The sequence below is a fragment of the Gossypium hirsutum genome, chromosome A02 (assembly GCF_007990345.1).
Source record: "Gossypium hirsutum isolate 1008001.06 chromosome A02, Gossypium_hirsutum_v2.1, whole genome shotgun sequence".
Classification (NCBI taxonomy): domain Eukaryota; kingdom Viridiplantae; phylum Streptophyta; class Magnoliopsida; order Malvales; family Malvaceae; genus Gossypium; species Gossypium hirsutum.
The window spans coordinates 15,175,380-15,194,958 of record NC_053425.1 but is presented as its reverse complement, the minus strand read 5'-3'; the positions used below and the strand labels follow the sequence as shown (position 1 = coordinate 15,194,958).

The 19,579-nt window shown below is 27.8% G+C and overlaps 1 protein-coding gene across 2 annotated transcripts; it reads right to left on the bottom strand.

The window, feature by feature from the left end:
- Positions 1-482: 482 nt before the first annotated feature.
- On the bottom strand, positions 483-3,538 carry LOC107951446 (ubiquitin-fold modifier 1). 2 transcript variants are annotated; one of them, XM_016886509.2, is made up of 4 exons: positions 3,262-3,538; positions 3,067-3,164; positions 1,836-1,868; positions 483-882 (listed from the first exon to the last, which is right to left on the bottom strand). In XM_016886509.2, the coding sequence occupies exons 1-4, from the start codon at positions 3,327-3,329 to the stop codon at positions 815-817; spliced, it is 267 nt and encodes an 88-aa protein (XP_016741998.1). In that variant the 5' UTR covers positions 3,330-3,538; the 3' UTR covers positions 483-814. The 2 variants fall into 2 exon arrangements, with proteins under 2 accessions (XP_016741998.1, XP_040941260.1); XM_041085326.1 differs by lacking the exon at positions 483-882 and adding an exon at positions 902-1,206 and having other exon boundaries at positions 3,262-3,453.
- Between the last annotated feature and the right edge of the window lie 16,041 nt (positions 3,539-19,579).

The following is a 19,579-nucleotide window of genomic DNA, read 5'->3' as shown; positions in this document are numbered from 1 at the left end:
TATAGAGGGAAAACAGTGGTGGATTTAAAGGATTAACATAAATTTTTTGTAATTTTTAAAAGAACTAAAAGAATAATTTTTTATTTTATAATTTTTTCATATTAGGTGAAAAGATTATTAACAAATTTTCTACTGGGATGATTAAATTAATAAAAAAAAATTAAAATGATGAACATAAAAACATACATAATCCTCTTCTTTCTTCCCTCGATTAGATTACTACACGGCATTTTTATATTGGTAATGAAAATGGCAAAATAGTCAAATCACATCCCCTCGACTGGGTCAACTTAATTGGGATGGGATTTTTAAATTTGCCGATTTACGCTGCTGTTTAAGAATGTATGTTGACTTTGCAAGGTAACTTCCGTAGATTACAACAGTGAAAAACAAATTTTATGTAAAAAAAAGTTACATAAAATAGTAATTGGAAAGCTTATGATAATAAGTTAAAATTATAAACTTCTCACCTCAATTCAATGTTGAACTCAAATAAGTAAGTCTGAAATTTTATTAGATTAATAAACATAATCCAACGAGTTTAAGATCTTCAAAGATGGTAGGCAATCGAGATCAAGGCTGGAATTTCTGATCAAAATCTCAACCTTGGAACTCGTCTCCTATTTAGTTGAGTAGCACAACTAACAACTCCATCCCTAAATTTCATTAACCATCTATAAACTAAATACCCATTATATCATTTTTATTCCAAATATATGTTAATCAGCTATGGTTTACACAGTAAAAGTTCAATCATGTCAATAAAATATATCCATAATTGAAGGTGATAAACTAGCGTTAAGTTTTTAAGCATTCAAAAGGCTCCCACCCTGTCACGGGGAATCAGGTGAAGCTCCGAACCATGTTTCAGAAACACATTTCCTGCCAAAACCAAATCAAAGTTTACGTAAACGCATATCATAAACCTGCGCAAAATGCTACATGAACAAGGTTGAATCACAACTACAATGAGATACGCTTTCCCTTACTTTTTCAACAAATTAACTTCCTTAACTATGAAATGACTAGTTTTGCTATGCAATTAGAGAATAGGAGATCGTACTCACTAAAATAACAGAGGATCGGACATAGCATAGTAAATGGTAAAATGAATTATATTTTAGGATTCCATATTGCTGAGCTATGTACTTACTATCCTTAGGCTATTCATCCATCCTAAAGGTAATGGGAAAAGCGATGACACAACTGAAACGATGAGCTTTGGTTAGAGTCCAGAAGAATAGCAAATAACTTGTACTGAAGGATAAATTTGCACTTAGCCAACAATCATCACTACTAAAGGCATCGAGTACTAAAGGGTTTCGAAGAAGCGAGGGATCAGCATAAAACTGACCCATATTTCAGCCCAAACATATCGTGTTCGGATATTTGGTGCACTGATAATAAATGACCTTATTAACCCTCTAGTAGAATATTTATACCCGAATTCTTACTAAAAGTCATGTGACTCAATAAATATTTAACAAAAAATACAAAACATAGACTCAAATAGATAGACTCAAATAGAATAATGTAGAAAACAAAATTTAAATAATTAGACTAAATTCAATGCTCCTGCATCATGTAGTCTTGCTAAATGATATGTAAAAATATTCCTAATCCTCTTAGGGAGGTCACAAATCTACCATTATACATTGGATTTTCCAGAGAAGAAAAAAAGGGCAGATGCTTGGTTCAAAGGTGACATGGTTCTAATTTGAAGTGCAAAATTTAAAGAAAAAGGAAAACACAATAAGACTCGATAAACACAAGCAAATAAAAATAAAACTCTAAAAGAACAAAACTAGTTAAGAACAGAGTAAGTGTAGGCGCACCTGCACTTTGCTGAGGATTGATTCCCACACCATCTGTATTCAGAAAGAACACATAATTCAATGAACCACATGCTTTAGGATTAGATATTTAGATATCAAACATCGTAGATTTGACATGTCTGTCTCATTATAATTATATGTGAAATTCATATTTAAAAATGTAGGTTGAACTAAGCTTATTAAGAAAACAAATTATAGAAATGAGGGAGTCAAAGCAGCTTATAAAGATCTAACCACAGCATATTCTGATTTCACAACAATTTAAAGCATTTTTATCTTATTTTTCATTATTATCAACTCAGAACATGTAGATCAGGTAACAAACATGGTTTGCGAAAATTAGAGTTAAAGGTAAACAGATGAGCCAAATTATTGAATGCCCAAACGTAATGTAACTTCATGTTGTTTTGTTTAAGTTTCTCACTTTGAAAATTTGAATTCTTACATATTACTAAGAATATCTAATTGATTCCCTATCCATGTTGATGAGCTCCAAAAGTAAGTAGATCTATATCAGAACCAGGTCTCATAAAGTATAGATCCAAAGTTCAACCAAGAGAAGGCTCCATTTCAAACATTCAGAAGCTTTTAAAGGTTTTCTTCAGAACATACAGCATCCTCCCGTTATACTCACTAGCAGATATTTTTACTGATCTGAATAGTCATAGGTAACACAATCTAGAAGTACATCTCAAAGAGCTTGCACTCTGTAAGTTGCTATGATGCTCTGACTATTTTTTCTTGAAATAGCAGTATCCGACACACATTCAGATACGGATACAAGGATATCAGCCTCCAAAGATCTTTCAAATACATTGAAGAAATTAGGAAATAATTGAGCATGCCCGTATTAATTACATACCCATATCCGACACTCATAGAGGTGCACCTATGAAGAAACACACTCTATGTCCAAATCTATCAAATTACAGAACTCAATAAACGATTTTGATCACTTAAGTTTCATCATATGATAACCTTAAAACACCTTTTACTACAATGAATTCTGCCTAAGTCACTTCATATATTCTGATATTAGTGTCTTCCCTCCCCCCCCCCCATAAAGATGTAAAATTGTTCATTTAACACAGTTCCTACCTCTAAATTCCCGAATTCTTATTTAACAATACCGTGTATAATAATTAATTTAAAAATCACAATAGAAAGGATAGAAAATCAATACTTAAGTAGAAAATTAACAAAAAGAAAACAGAAGCAAGGAATTGATTACCGTTGGTGATGATAGCGCTGGTTTGGGGAGGGACTTTGAATTCCTCGGCTGCGAATTTCAAAACAGCCGTAAACGGGGCTGCTTCAGGAACGCTAAACCTGAAATTCCGAAAATTATATAAAAATAATTCGGGAACGATAACCAGAATTTGAAAGAAAAATTAGTCAAATAAATATTTAAATGAAAAAAACTGACACTTTGAAAGGGAGCTTTGGATCGGATGTAAGAGTGACTTTAAAAGACACTTTTCCACCACTCGCCATTTCTCCCAGTTTTTTTCTATTTACAGATTTCTGAAATTTTCTTTTCTACGATCCAATTTATATATTTGATAAATTTAAAACTATATATATATTCTAGCGTGATTGTTACGACAACTTGGATTTTGTAATAATATTCAGGTTGTGTTACCATATTATTTTATTCTAATATATCAATTATTTGGCTAATATTTAAAAATGCCCTTCTAACTAATATCTTTTGTTCAAATAAGCGTTTTTATATATACATTGCGAATTTGATAAATCATTAATTAAATGGAAATGCTAAATTGATTTTATTTTATTTTTAAAATCATATTTTAAATAAAGAATCTCTTTTTCTTTATTAAAAATAAAATATTGAAATTATTATATTTAACTTTATCTAATACTATCTAAAACAATAGCCTTATATGTCCTTAAAGCCTTTAAAAAATACAAATAATCAATTAAGTTCCTGCATTAAATTCACATCCAATTAAGCCCCTGCCGTTAATTAAAATAATCAATTAAGTCTTTCCGCTAACGGTTTCATCATTGACCACGTTGACTGTTAAAATAAATTGATGGATCAATCATATGGTGGCACGTGGTAGTTTCTAATTTAATCTAATATTTTTTTCAAATAAATATAAAATATACAATTATTAAATATTAAAATTTTTATAATAAAATTATAAAAAATATAAAAATTAAAAATTAATCAATTATTAAAAAATATTTAAAATTTTATAAGAAAAAGTACTAGAATTCTATAAAAATCATAAAAATTATAAAAATTGATATAAGTTTATAAAATTTATAAAAAAATCATAAAAACTTGAATTGGATTGGATCAATTGGGTGGACCAATTAAACCAAAATCGACAAGAGTATTGCTCCAGAGAAAGCCATTAAACTAGTTGACTTGAAAATCAAATAGTTGAATCGATTTTTTTTATTTTTTAAAAATATTTTAAATGTTTTATTTAATTCAACTAGACGAATCAACCAAACTCACAAACTGGTGGCTTGATCGATTAACCATCGATCCGGTACTCAAAACATTGGTTAGAATATTTTATTCCGACATATGCTAGTAGTTGAATAATGAAATTTTAGTTTAATAAAATATTAAAAAAATAAAAAAAAATCATTTCAACTGTTTAGTCTATAGGTGAATCAGTCTATTGCCTTTTATCGAACCAGTACCCTTACCGTTTTGGGCTAATCGGTCCAACTCAAGTTTTTATGATTATTTTTATAATTTTTATAAGTGTATATTGATTTTAATATTTTTGTTATGAATATCTTATAATTAAGTGGATATCCATCGAGATCAAGATAAATTTGATTTATTTTAGGACCCTAATATTTATTAAAAGTAGAGATTTATTTCAATTATGCTTGTTATGTCTATAAATATAAACTTTAGAGAAAATTTATAAATAAAGAAGATGGAAAGAAAAAAATCATTAACCCGTGTGAAGACTCAAACACAGAACCCCAAACAACCAAATCACCTTATACCACTTAGCTACTCCAAAGATTTGATAATTTATGCGCCAAGAACTTTATATAAATCTATTTATTTATATTATCTTATCAAATTTATTCATTTGAGGAATGAAGATTAGATTTATTTTCTGAACTCTTAGATACAAGATGCTTGGATTTTCAAGAAGTTTTTATTTAATGTTTTATATTGATATTATTTTTTTTATTTTTTGTTTAATTATGATTAATTTGTTTTATGTTTATGTTGTTAAATATGTTGAAATTTTTTATTTTAGATGGATCTCGATTCTTATTCTTGATCTTGAATTTTATCAAGCAATTTTAAATTGGTAAGGAGCTTTGGCATATTTTTATTTTGATTACTTTTTTTTTTTATAAAAAACTACATAAGTACAATTATCTAGTACTATCCAATGGATTTTCTGCAAATAAATGTAAGGCTTCATTTCTTTCAACTTCTGAGTTTTCTTATCTGGGAATATACTCAAGATCCCATTGCCTTACTTCCTTCAATAGTTGGTGAATGCGTTTGATAAGAGATATGAATGTATCTTTAAAGACCTGAAGAACCTCCATGCTATCCGTTCTAATCAACACTTTATCACAACGCCTATTTTGTAATAGAAGCAAACCATTTAGAATACCTCAAAATTCATCATTGAAAACAGAGCATTAACCCAATATTTAATCTAACCCAATATTTGTTTTCTAATTCTCAAAATAAATATTATTTAATTAATCAATTTAGTTGATTAATTAACTAAATTAATTTCTCAATTAAATAAATTTCTTAACCCAATTATAATTCCGTTAAAGTCATAACGATTTTACCGTAAAAAAATCTAGGAGGAAATATATTTCATTTCCATATTCAATGGATTCATGATGAATAATAAACTTAATTTTATTTTTGAACTTCAATTGTTTGATTAAATAACAATTCAAAAACCCTAAATTAATTCTCAAATCATTTCTATATTCAGTGAGAAAACACATTTATTTGTGAATGCGACTCGTTTCTCTAACTTCATCATTTCTATTCATTTACGTTCATTTGATTCTACATGCAATTTATTTCTGATTTCAACGAGCTAATGGAGGGACCGAAAGGACATATGTATTAGGGCTCAAATAATTTATAATTAAGTTCCAACTTTTCTTTAGTCACGAAGTCATTATACTATAGTATCGTAATTGAGTTCTCCTTAATTACATATCATTACAAAAGGTACTTAAGCATTGCTTGTCCAATGACCTTGCCATGAGTGTGCTACCCTCATAAGATATCTTTAATCTCTTTGAGATAAATCCGTTTTCCTAAAATGATCCTATTTTATCTCATGATGACCACTATATATTCCTTCATGAAAAGTCAATTACTATCAAATAGTTTTTAAGTCATTTATCACAAAGAAAAATGACTTGTGGCTACTTTTGCTTTTCAACTATCATGTAATGTCGATTAGAAGATACCATTTACCCATTAGTTGGACTATGAATTTCTCTATTGTGAATGATGTTAACTATTGCAGAAGTCATATACCCAATGCACCAGCTTTTGGTTCCTTATCTATTTGAACTCAAACTTTTACTTACATCAAAGTATATAAGTTACGCATATATAGTCCTTAATCCATTTAGGATTAAGGTATGCAACACGATGAATGTAAAATATATTCTATTTGGGTCTTGTCTAATGTATTATCAGTCCAGCTAGTCACATCTATGTGTCTATCTTCTGGGAGTCATCCGCTTTGAGCTTAAGACAAAACATTTCCCCAATTGGACTTAATAGACAACATATTAGTCTTTCAATCAGTTTGCTCATTTTTAATTAGATTAAGGAAATGTTTAGGTTCAGCTACTAATACAAGTTGTCTTTTCGTATTACAATTTAACCACGTAATACCTGTAACACCCCTAATCCCTATCCGTCATCGGAACAGGGTCACGGAGCATTACCGAAGTTTACAGATCAATTATAGAAAATTTCATATCATTTACTATTCATATCCGAAATCAATCATATCGTCCTTTAATTGGGTCCTCAATGCCCAAAATACACGTTAGAATCAAATCAGGACTAAATTGGAAACTCAAAAATTTTTTTGCAAAATTTTAAAATTTTTATTAGGTACAGGGGACACACGCCTGTGTGGCGAATTCTAAGCATTCTGTTTCTTAATTTTTAAGATGCAGGGGACACACAGCCAAACCACACGCCCGTGCGCACAGTCGTATGTCATACACGGTTAAGACACACGCCCGTGTGTTTACCCGTGTGGACAAAATAAGGTCATTTCCAAGCCTTATTTCTCATCCAAATTTTACCTTGTATCTACATTATTACTTGCATACATATACCAACCAATTCAAAACGTTAAAACCAAGCCAACATTAACATTATACATGATATGTCATCACATGTATTCAAACTTACTTTTTGTAAGACATATATGTTTACCATAATTTAATCTAACCATATCAAGCACATATATATTAACCATATTATAACCTCATAAATATATTCACTAAACATACCATCACTAGCCATTCCAATGGCTATATTACAATTAACCATTTAAATGCCAACACTGGTCAAAATAGCCTATACATGCCATTATACCAAAATAAGTTTGCTATTTATTCCAAAACGAGTTGAAGGATAGTGTGATGATGCTCAGATCGATTCCAACCTTTACGAGCTTCCGAGCACTACAAAATAGAGGAAAATAAGACAAAGTAAACATTTAATGCTTAGTAAGTTCGCATAATGGGAATTTTAACTTACCATTCATTTACATTTAAGGTAAGCATACAAAAACGCATCCAAGCAATTTAGCTAACAGCCTAAAATACACAACTTCATCAAACATGTTAGTCATTATCCTACATAAATTTCAAGAATCAAAGATAAGCTCATCATATAGTAACTTTCATATTACATGTACATTTCCATGACAAATCATTTCAAGTTCAATTTAGCCATGTCAAAACTTTACCCGTTGAATTTATTTGAAATATCAATGGATACGCTCATGTAGTAAACTTAAAACGTACAAAACTGAAAATCTGTCAATTCATATCCAGGGGGTACCCATTAGGGCCATAATCAGGAATTACTCTGTCGAGCCATATAACAAGTTGCTCATGTGAGCCATGTAACAGGAAGTTTATCCAGGCTATAACAGGAAACTCATAAGAGTTTAAAACAGGAAGCTCATTGAGTTTAACAGGTAACTCCGAGGATTTATTATTAGAGAGCTTCGGATAGCCATATAACAGGAAGTTCAAGTTAGCCATATCAGGAAGCTCAAAAAGAGCCTATATCAGGACGCTCATAAAGAGCTGTGTTTGTGTCCGTAATATATATAGGATCATAACCAATTGTATAACAGAACGCTCACAAAGAGTTACGGTAGTCCGCAACACATGCAGAATCACTACCGATCAGGATGCTCACAGGAACCATATAATGGAAGCTCGAGAATGCTTATAACAGAATGCTCATAAGAGCTATGGTGTCTCTGAACATATGTAGGACTGCAACCAATACGGGAAATCTTGTATCCATCGAATTTCATTTATTCAAACGGGACTTAACATTTATCGGGTATTATAAAATATGTAACTGATTTTCATACATAATACATTCAATTCAAACATGTTAATATACATAATTTAGTTACATGAACTTACCTTAATAAACGTTCGTATACAAGAATCTACTAATCCAATACTTTTTGTTTTCGTCGATCCAACTCCATACTAGGTATATCTGGATCTATATAAATAAATTTAACATCAATTTAATCCATTTCATTATCAATTTAATTTGATTTACATCTCAGGCAAAATTATCATTTTGCCCCTATACTTTTCTTAAATGACAATTTCATCCTTAGGTTTGGAAAATGAAATTCGTGCCATTTAATCCTTATTTCAAGCCTAATTGGTTTTAAATATAACATTTACAGCACATATATTTCATAAAAATAAAAAATTTTCCATGAATTTTACATCTTTACAATTTAGTCCCTAAATCATGATTTCAAGAAAATTTAATTTACAAAAGTTGTTTATCTATCAACTTCATTTTCTACAATAAATGTTAAATTTTCAACATATTCATCAATGGAAAATTTTTAATACTTTGATAACTTTACAAATTGATCCCCAAAATAGCTAGATTAGGTTATTCTGATCTCAAAAATATAAAAATTACTAAAAACGAGACAAAATTACTCACCCAATTAGGCTTGCTTGATTTTATTTCTCTTTCCTAGGGTTTCCATAGAATTTTGGGAAGAAGATGGTATAAAATGATGATATTAGATATTTATTTTATTTATCATCTTTTATTTATTTTAATTTTCAATTTAGTCCTTTTTTTTCTAATTTTCCATGGATGGATCATCAAAAATATCTACTAATTTCTCTTAATGGTCCAATTACCATATAAGGACCTCAAGTTTTAAATTTCATAGCTATTTAACACTTATAGCTACTAGAACTCTACTTTTGCATTTTATGCAATTTGGTCCTTTCCATAATTAAACATGAAATCGGTAAAATTTTCTTATCAAAATTTTCATACGTCTTTCCTATCATAATGCAGATTATGCAATAATATTAAAATAAATTTTCTTTTTGACTCGGATTTGTGATCCCAAAATCACTATTTCGATTTCACTAAAAACGGGCTGTTACAATACCGCTTCATATTAATTAAACATTAGATAACAAATGACCCAATATTTACTTCCATTTTGCTTTGCGTGAAAAAAAATTGAGGACAATATACAAAGGGTATTAATGTAATTAATGGATGTTATTGTTAAACTAATTTGTTCGAAAAATACAAGTATATAAAACGAATATACTACCTTTAGAGCACTAGATCCAACACTAGTTTGTACTATACATGTATTAGTATGGTTAAATCACATACAATGGTAAACCAGAAGTTTACATTAGTATAATTGAATCACGTGAAATAGTAAACCATGAGTTTATATTAGAATAATTGAATCACATAAAAAGTAAATCAAAAGTTTACTAGTCCAAATATATTAATTAGCTAACATGTTCGGTTAGACCATCTCGATCAATAATGATGCAACAAATAAGAATTTACATGAATATTTATTTAAAAACCTAAAATTTTTTCATATTAAAGATTTTTAAGTGTTGCTTGTTCTCAAATAAGATATTAAAACCTCACTAGAAAAAGTTGAGATTGAATTCCTTGCATTTCTGAAAGAAACATGGGCTCATTTATCCAACAAGTGGATATTTCGATCTATAATTTTGGTAGATGTATCTACAAGTTAATCACATGCGAGTTATCAACTCACAACCTGTAGTTTTTGAGATTAATTGTTTAATGATTTGTTTACAAATTAAACTTTTAGATTATGCAATCAAGACGATTCTTGTTAATGTCGGTGACTTTATTACTTACTTTCAATGAATATTGTATGTTAGATTGTCAATGCAAGTAACCATCGCAAATGTCTGTTTATAAGTATAAAATGGTTAAACATAATTAATGATTAAATGCCTCCAGTTAATAGCTAAACAATTACTTTTGAGAACAAAACTTTTTGTTTATAAGGATGTGATATTTTATATGAATCAACACTTATGCACATCATGCCAATAAATTGTAATAAGTACTCCCCGTTACAATTGGTTTTTGGTCAAGAGCCAAATACAACCCATTTTAGAATTTTGAATGTGTGGTATACATTTAAGTTGCTCCAACACAATTCACAAAATGGATATTCAAAGAATGTTAGGAATATATATTTATTATGAATCACCTTGTATTATTAGATATTTTGAATAAATTGGAGATTCAATTACAACATGATTTGTGACTACTATTTGATTTGATAGTTTTCCCAACATTAGGGGAAGAGAAATAATAACTAGGTGAAATAATTACTTAGAATGAATTATCATTATTTAGATCCTCGTAGAAAGTAATTTAGACCAAAAGTTCAAAAAGATAATTCACTTTATTACAAGTTAACCGCCAGATGCATTTATTGATCTGATGAGAATAATCAAGTGTTATATACTAGCTAAGGTTTTAATTTGAATTGAATTCCCAGTAGGACAATTTGTTAGAATAATTGAAGGTAATACATGCTTGAAGCATGATAGATTGATTGGTTTCAAAGATGAAAATTCTTATAAAAGAAAAGAATAAATCTAGATGGTCATATAATGGAGGCAGGCACTTCAGAAGAATCCCAAGACATAACTAATTATTAAAACTCTAGAAGAGTTTCAAGTACCTGAAATTGAAAATGAAAATAGTAAAAATAAAGAGATCTCGATAAGTTATGTCAATATAAGAAAATATGGAATTATGAGAATAAAAGTTGTCGACGACGATTCTACAGGAAATAATATTGTTAAAATAATGCAAGAAAAAGAGGATCTTGAAGAAATCTGTTAAGAAAGATAAACATGAAATAGATTGGCCAAAATGAAAAGAATTCAAATAGAATTAAATTCGTGAAGTTTCTAGACTAGTAGTGTAAACAAGGTATAAAACCACTAGGATACAAATGAGTAGTTTTACGAAAATGAAATAAGACAAATAAAGTTTTCCGCTAAGTCCTAACAATGATTATGAAAAGATATTCTCTAGTGGTGGATACAATAACCTTTAGATATCTTATTAGTGTTGTAACACCCCCATCACCAACCCGATCATCAAGTCAAGGCATCAGGATTTCACATTCGTAACCGAAGTAACTACTGAAAATTTCAGATCAATTAATCATATTGTTTAATTAATGTAGATCATTAACTGATTTTAGTAATAATTAAATTTACGATATAACTAATAATGAGTTAAAGGAGCTCATTAAAACATTTACAATTGATCAAAGGCCAAACTGTAAAGTTCATAAAATTTTTTGAATTGTTGTCATGACGTTTGGGTTTCCACGTCGTGACATGGCGAACTTATCATCTTGACGTCGTCTTCATTTTCTTACAAGTTCCATGCTTTATTTTTATTTATTTATTTTTATATATCATTACCTGAATATATATTCAGATGTCATAATCGCCACTTCATTTTACATATCATCCACTTACATCTATTTCTAATATCAAGTCCTCATAAAAACATGATATTCAATCAAAAGATAACAAAGTATATAAAATTAACACAAATATTAAAGTTTTACAAATAAGACCATTGGAGGACTTACACTTTTAAAATTAGTTTACCCACTTTACGTATATTTCATATTTATTTCTAAATTGTGCCAATCAATTTAATTCTTCATAAAATTTTAACAAAGAATTCAAATATCACATCAATTAACAATTATTCACTTACATTTTATCATTTCGTTTAAACATACTCACATGTATTCATCATTCCATCACATACAACCATTTCGAAACATTTTAACTTCATTAAACTATATATATATATTCATATTTTTTTCCTCCTCCTCCTCTTCCTCTCCATTCCACATCCTTTATGTATATATTTGTTAGAATCTTTAACTTTTAGTATATAACATGCTTATATGTAACATTATCTACAATTCCACTATTTACTTATGTGTTCATATCAAAGTTGTCCACTTGAGTCATAGTCACTAAATTATTTATATCTTGAGCTACATAATTCGAAATTAAGATTCGCTTGATGTTTTTGAAATTAGACTAAAATATCTTTTTACCATAAAAATTTCAAAATTTATGACTTAGCCAATAATTACAGTAAATTCTTCAAATTTGTCTTTGTTCTGCTATTTGACAGCTTCGACCTTTCTTTACTAAAAATTAATTATCTCTTAGTACGAGATTTGGATGTTGTTTCTGTTTGTAAAGTCAGAACAAGGGAACCCAAATCCACTCTGACCTTGTTTCCTGAAAATTAATATATATCAAACTATAAAATTCCGTTTCTTTCACCATTTCTTCCATATGAAACTAGAATCAATAAGATTTAATTAAATATTTAATTAAATCTCTAACCAAATTTCTATAATATTTGGTGAATTTTCAAAGTTAAGTCACTACTGTTGTCCAAACTGTTTTAATAAAAAAATATTTTCTTTTCCATAGTTCGTTGCACCATCTTTCATTCATTCACACATAATTGTCATACTTTTGATTACTATACAATTTAGATACTTATGTTTATGTGTAGATTACATTTTCATTTCTTAATCTTTGTACTTTTCACTATACAAATCACATTCTCTCTTGCCAATTTAGTGTTTTAAGTCTCCATTCTTCATCAAATACTTTCTATTTCTAGTATTTAGATTAAATACATGTTTCATACATCTCACTCAAAACATCTTTAACTCAATTTATTGAAATACAATTAGGTTTAGTATGAAACTTACCTCCTTTGTCAAGAATTTCTTCATTTCTTCTTTATTTCTATGCATTTCTCATCTTCACCACTTTCCTTCTTTTTTCTTCTCATTTTCTCCACTTTCATCTTCTATTTTCTTGCTTCTAAATTGATGAACATATTCTCTAGAATCTCTACTTCATCTTCTCTCTTTAATATCCAAGGAAATTTTCAAAAATTTTGGGTAAAAAGGTAGGTTTTTATGGCAATGGACTAAATTAAAAAAAAAAAAGAAAACTTCTTTTCTCAGCCTTTCACCTATTCAGGTGAAATTACAATTTAGTCCCTTATAATTCTTCACCTATTCAATTTGGTTGCTACATGCCAATTCCATATCTTAGTAAATTGGATTATTTTCACTTTTGGTCCTTCAAATTTCTCATATTTACACTTCGATCTCCTAAATTTTGAATATTTACACTTAAGCCAAAAACTTTCCACATATTTAGATTTAGCCTTCACTTTAAATCAATATACTAAAACCTACTTCTTTATTATTATTATTATTATTATTATTATACTCCTCAATATTCTCTTTTATCCGCTTTATATCATTTTCTCATTTTACTGAAAAATCAATTATAAATTATTCAATTTATTACTACTTTTATTATATATCAATTGTAGGGATGTTACAACTGTAGTTGCTCATAAAAGATTTGGCATACGTCTAATGGTTGTTGTTACAACCTTTTATATGAATCACTATATAGTGAAGTTTATATTAAAAATCCTTGAATGATTTAGAATGCCAGAAACATATAGAAATTCCCAAGAAATTGTTCAATATGTTTGCATAAACGCTTGTATGAATTGAAATGATTTTGACCTATATGGTAAATTTAACTTAGTGAAAATTATAAAATGATCCAAAATACCTATATGTATATTTATAGAAGGATCATTATCAAAGTTTGTTATGATTATTTTTCTAACTCCTGAAGAGATAAAAATATATTTCCACCAAATTTCCTCACTTGTGGCATTCAAAAGATTGATTATACAAATGTTTATGAAATTCGTTTAAGTGATCATTTGAAAAGTTAGTATTCAATATTGAAATATATAGAATATGAGATATTATGTGATATTTTCATGAGGGGGAGTAAATACGCGTTGCACTTTTTTTCCCTTAACCGATGTTTTATCCCACTAAGTTTTTTCTAGTAAGGTTTTTAATGAGGTAGCATAATATGTATATTATAGATAAGTGTATTCTTTTTCTTTTACTATATTTTTTTTCCTATGGGGTTTTTATTTTAATAAAATTTTAACGAGGCACATTATCTACCAAATGACATCTAAGGTGGAGTGTTATAAATATCTTATTATTAAGTAGATTTCCTGTAACACCCCTAACCTTATACCGTCGTCAGTATAGGATTACAGGGTATTACTGGTCAATACAGTTTATAACACGAATCAAATAAAATTAAACATTGTATAGTTCAGTAATATATCTTATTGACTCTTAAACGGACATTCGGGGCCCAATGAAGATATTAGAAATAAATCGAAATCTATTCGGATGCTTATAAAATTTTTCATAAAATTTTCAAAGTTTCCCTTAATGAACAGTACCACATGCCCGTGTGTCTATATGACATGCTCGTGTTGTCACACCGTGTGACTCACACGGCTAGGACACGCTAGTGTCCTCTACCCGTGTACTTCTTTGACTTGTTGCTCATGAACAAACTAGTTTTAAAGACACATGCCTGTGTGCTTAGCCCGTGTGGATTTATTTTCAATTCGAATCTAGTGCAGTTTTCACACGGCCAGGTACATGCCTGTGTACTGTAGCCGTGTACCTTACACAGCTGAGACACACGCCCTTATCTCTGCCCGTGTGGTAAAACCTGAGCATTATGTTTTACAAAATTTAGGTGCAGGGGACACACGGCCTAACAACATGCCTGTGTGCTAGGCCGTGTGGACTCAAAATGAACCTTATAGTCTAAGTTTACCAACCTTGCAAACATCAGTAACAAGCAAAATTTAAAACCAATCTTTCAACCAATCCAAAACATGATTAAATACATCCATTTCACATTATAATCATCAAAATGTTACGATCCCACTCGAGTGTATTAATAAGTGTTTAACATAAAACTTCCAGAAAGTGTACTTTGGTACTAATTAAATCACTTCAAATTAGACTACATAAATGACCATATTGTAAACATAAACTTTGCAGTCATGGGTTAACCTTTATCATTCTTACACTATTAACATTCACATCCAAAATGATTTCTAAAAGATAACCTAGGTACATGCCATTTCTCAAAATAAGATACATCACCAAGTATTTGAGTTCGGGCTTGGCTTGGATGCTAAGTTGTTAGTTGCTTTCGTATCTAACCTGCACATAGAAGTACGCTGAGTATACACTCAGTGGTATTTCTATAAACCAATACTTACATTTAAGTCTATATTTAAACCATAGATTTTAATAAATAAATAGATCATGAATATTCAATCAATTGTCTTTATTTTATAAACCATATATCATTAGAATCAAAACCTGTAAGATTTTCAGTTCAGTCGGTATTATTCAATCTTCAGTACAGTAGTTTACCCCTATTAACATAACTTGGATCGGGACGGATACACGGATCCAACCCACACACCAGTATAGCACATAGTGCTTCATCGGCCGAAGCCGAAAAATAACAGTAATAGTAACAGTACGGTACAGAGTACCTTATTGAAATTTAATCCGAAACAGTAACAGTAACAGTACGACACACGAGGTGTCTTATGGACTCAAGGTCGAATATCCCTGAAACACTTCCAATCCTATGGCATGCTAATTATATCCGACTAGCCTGACACTGTTAATAGGGTTTTTCTATTGCTTTTCAATTTAAAATTTCACATTTCAAATCAGTACAGTAAGTTAAGAATACTTACCTCATTTTCATTTTTCATGTAATTTAAATAATAAATAATACAGTAAATAACTATTAAGTTAGGTTTATAGAAATACAAACCGTAGTTTTTGAATTACTTTTCGTCAACCTTCTCTTTTCCTTTCTTTGTCGATGTCTCCTGTACTACATTAGCTACGGAAATTAAACAATTTATACTATTAATATATTAACAATTTACAACAACTAATTGAATTTTCTATTCAATTCAAACCTCAATTTCAATTTGATCCAAACTAATTCGTTGATTTTTACTACTCAATTTACACTTCAAATCTATTCAATTTTCCTATCACATTCACCTTATCCATCAATGTTCATAGTAAAATCCTAATATCAATTTCTTTCAATTTAGTCTCTCAAACATAAAACTTATAACTTCCATTACAATTTAATCCCTTAATCAATTCTAACTTGAAATTTATTCAATTAAATCCCTATTTCAACAAGTTGTTCAACATAACCCATGTCTAAAAATCATCTAACTTTTAAATTTTCCACTTACATCAAGTAATATTTGTCTCTAGGACTCCAAAAACATCAAAATTGCAAGAAAATGGACTAAATTAACTTACCAACTTAAGCTTCAAACTTCAAAACCCTAATTTTCCATTTTTCTTTTCTCCTTTTTTTTTCTTTCCTATTTCGTTCCACCTTCTCTGTTCTTTTTCTTTTGTTTCTTTATTTTTATTTCTTTTATGTTTTAATTAATTAATAGTTAATATAATAATATATTATAATTAATAAATATCTTATACTTAAAGTATAAGTAAATATTTATACATATTACATTTGTATAAATACAATTATTACAAATGTATAAAATTTTATAACACTTTGTCCTCATATGATTTATTTATTAATTTAGTCCTTTGACTTTTTTCTATTCCACAATTCAACTTTTACCATTTATTCAATTTAGTCCTTTCACTAAATTAGCCTTAATTCAAGCTAATTTACTTAGCCAAAATCTAATTAACTACACTACTAACTTCGTAAATATTTCTAATAAATATTTACAAATTCATTTTACGTAAATTAATAACCTGAAAGTACACTTTTCCGATATTCTTAAACTTTGGGTTGTTACATTTCCATTAAGATCAAAATAAGATTTATTTACTTTAGGACTCTAATGTTCATTAGAAGTAGTTATTTATTTCATTTATACTTATTATACTTTGGAGAAACATTGTAAATATCTTTATTGATCAATAAAATTCATACGTTCTCTTTTGCTCTCCTATTTTTTGTTCTTTTATTCTTTTTATTATTTATTTCATAACAATTTTAATAATTTTTATTTTTACAATTTTTTATTATTTTGTAAGAATTCTAATACTTGTTAAATTTTAAACATTTTAAATAAGTTTTATTAATCTTATAATTTTTTTATAATTTATTAGAATTTTTATATTTTTATAATATTTATAATATTTATATTATTATATAATTTTAATAAGTTTATATCAATTTTAATATTTTTAATATTTGTTGACTTTATTTATTATTTATTATTTTATTTTTTGTGATTTTTATCAATTTTAAGGGAAAAATATTAGATTGTGCCTGAAACTCCCATGTGTCACCATCTGCTTGATCCATCACTTTATTTTAACGGTCAATGTGGTCAATGATAGAAACCGTTAACGGAAGGGCTTAATTGATTATATATTTATAAATATTTATATTATTATATATTTTTTATAGTTTTCATAAGTTTATATCAATTTTAATATTTTTAATATTTGCTGATTTTATTTTTTATAATTGTTTTATTTTTGTAATTTTTATCAATTTTTATCAATTTTAAGAGAAAAATATTAGATCGTGTTTGAAACTACCATGTATCACCATATGATTGATCCATCAGTCTATTTTAACCTTCAACGTGGTCAATGACAGAAACCGTTAACGAAATGGCTTAATTGATTATATATTGATAAATATTTAATTATTATATAATCTATTATAGTTTTAATAAGTTTATATTAATTTTAATATTTTTAATATTTTTTGATTTTATTTTTTATTTTATAAAATTTTTTACTTTTCTTTTAATTTTTATCAGTTTTAAGGGAAAAATATTAGATTGTGCCTGAAACTGCTATGTCCATCTTATTGATCTGTCAATTTATTTTAACGGTCAACATGATAGATGACTGAAATTATTAATGGAAGAGCTTAATTGATTATATATTTATAAATATTTCTATTATTATATATATTTTTTATAGTTTTAATAATTTTATATCAATTTTAATATTTTTAATATTTGCTGATTTTATTTTGTATTTTATTTTGTAATTTTTATCAGTTTTAAGGGAAAAATATTAGATCGTGCTTGAAACTTCCATGTGTCACCATATAATTGATCTGTCAATTTATTTTATTGGTCAACGTGGTCAATGACAGAAACCGTTAACGAAAGGGCTTAATTGATTATATATTTATAAATATTTATATTATTATATAATTTTTTATAGTTTTAATAAGTTTATATCAATTTTAATATTTTTAATATTTATTGATTTTATTTTTTGTAATTTTAATCAGTTTTAAGGGAAAAATATGAGATTGTGCCTGAAATTGCCATGTGTCACTATCTGATTGATCTGTCAGTTTATTTTAATGGTTAACGTGGTCGATGACTGAAATTATTAACGGAAGGCTTAATTAATTATATATTTATAAATTTTTATATTTTTTATATTTTTAATAAGTTTATATAATTTTAATATTTTTAATATTTGCTGATTTTATTTTTATTTTATTTTATATATATTTGTAATTTTTATTAGTTTTAAGGGTAAAATAGTAGATTGTGCCTGAAACTGCCATGTGTTACCATCTGATTGATCTGTCAGTTTATTTTAATAGTCATCATGGTCAATGACAAAAATTGTTAACGAAATGGCTTAATTGATTATATATTTATAAATATTTATATTATTATATAATTTTTTATAGTTTTAATAAGTTTATATCAATTTTAATATTTTTAATATTTGTTGATTTTATTTTTATTTTATTTTATTATTTTATAATTTTTTTTATTTTTTGTAATTTTTATTAATTTTAAGGGAAAAATATGAGATTGTGCCTGAAACTACCCTGTGTCATCATTTGATTGATTTGTTAGTTTATTTTAATGGTCAACGTGGTCGATGACAAAAATCGTTAACGAAAGGGCTTAATTGATTATTTTAGTTAACGGTAGGTGCTTAATTGGACGGAATTTAATATAGGGTTTTTTTTTGCATTTTCTTAAGGTTTTTTGACATATAAGCCAAAATAATATAAAAAATATATTTATAAGATTAAAATTTTAAAATAAATATTTTTCAAAAATCAAGATTTATTTTTATCAAACAAAATAATATATTATGGATGGTTTTATAATATAGAGACTTAATACATTA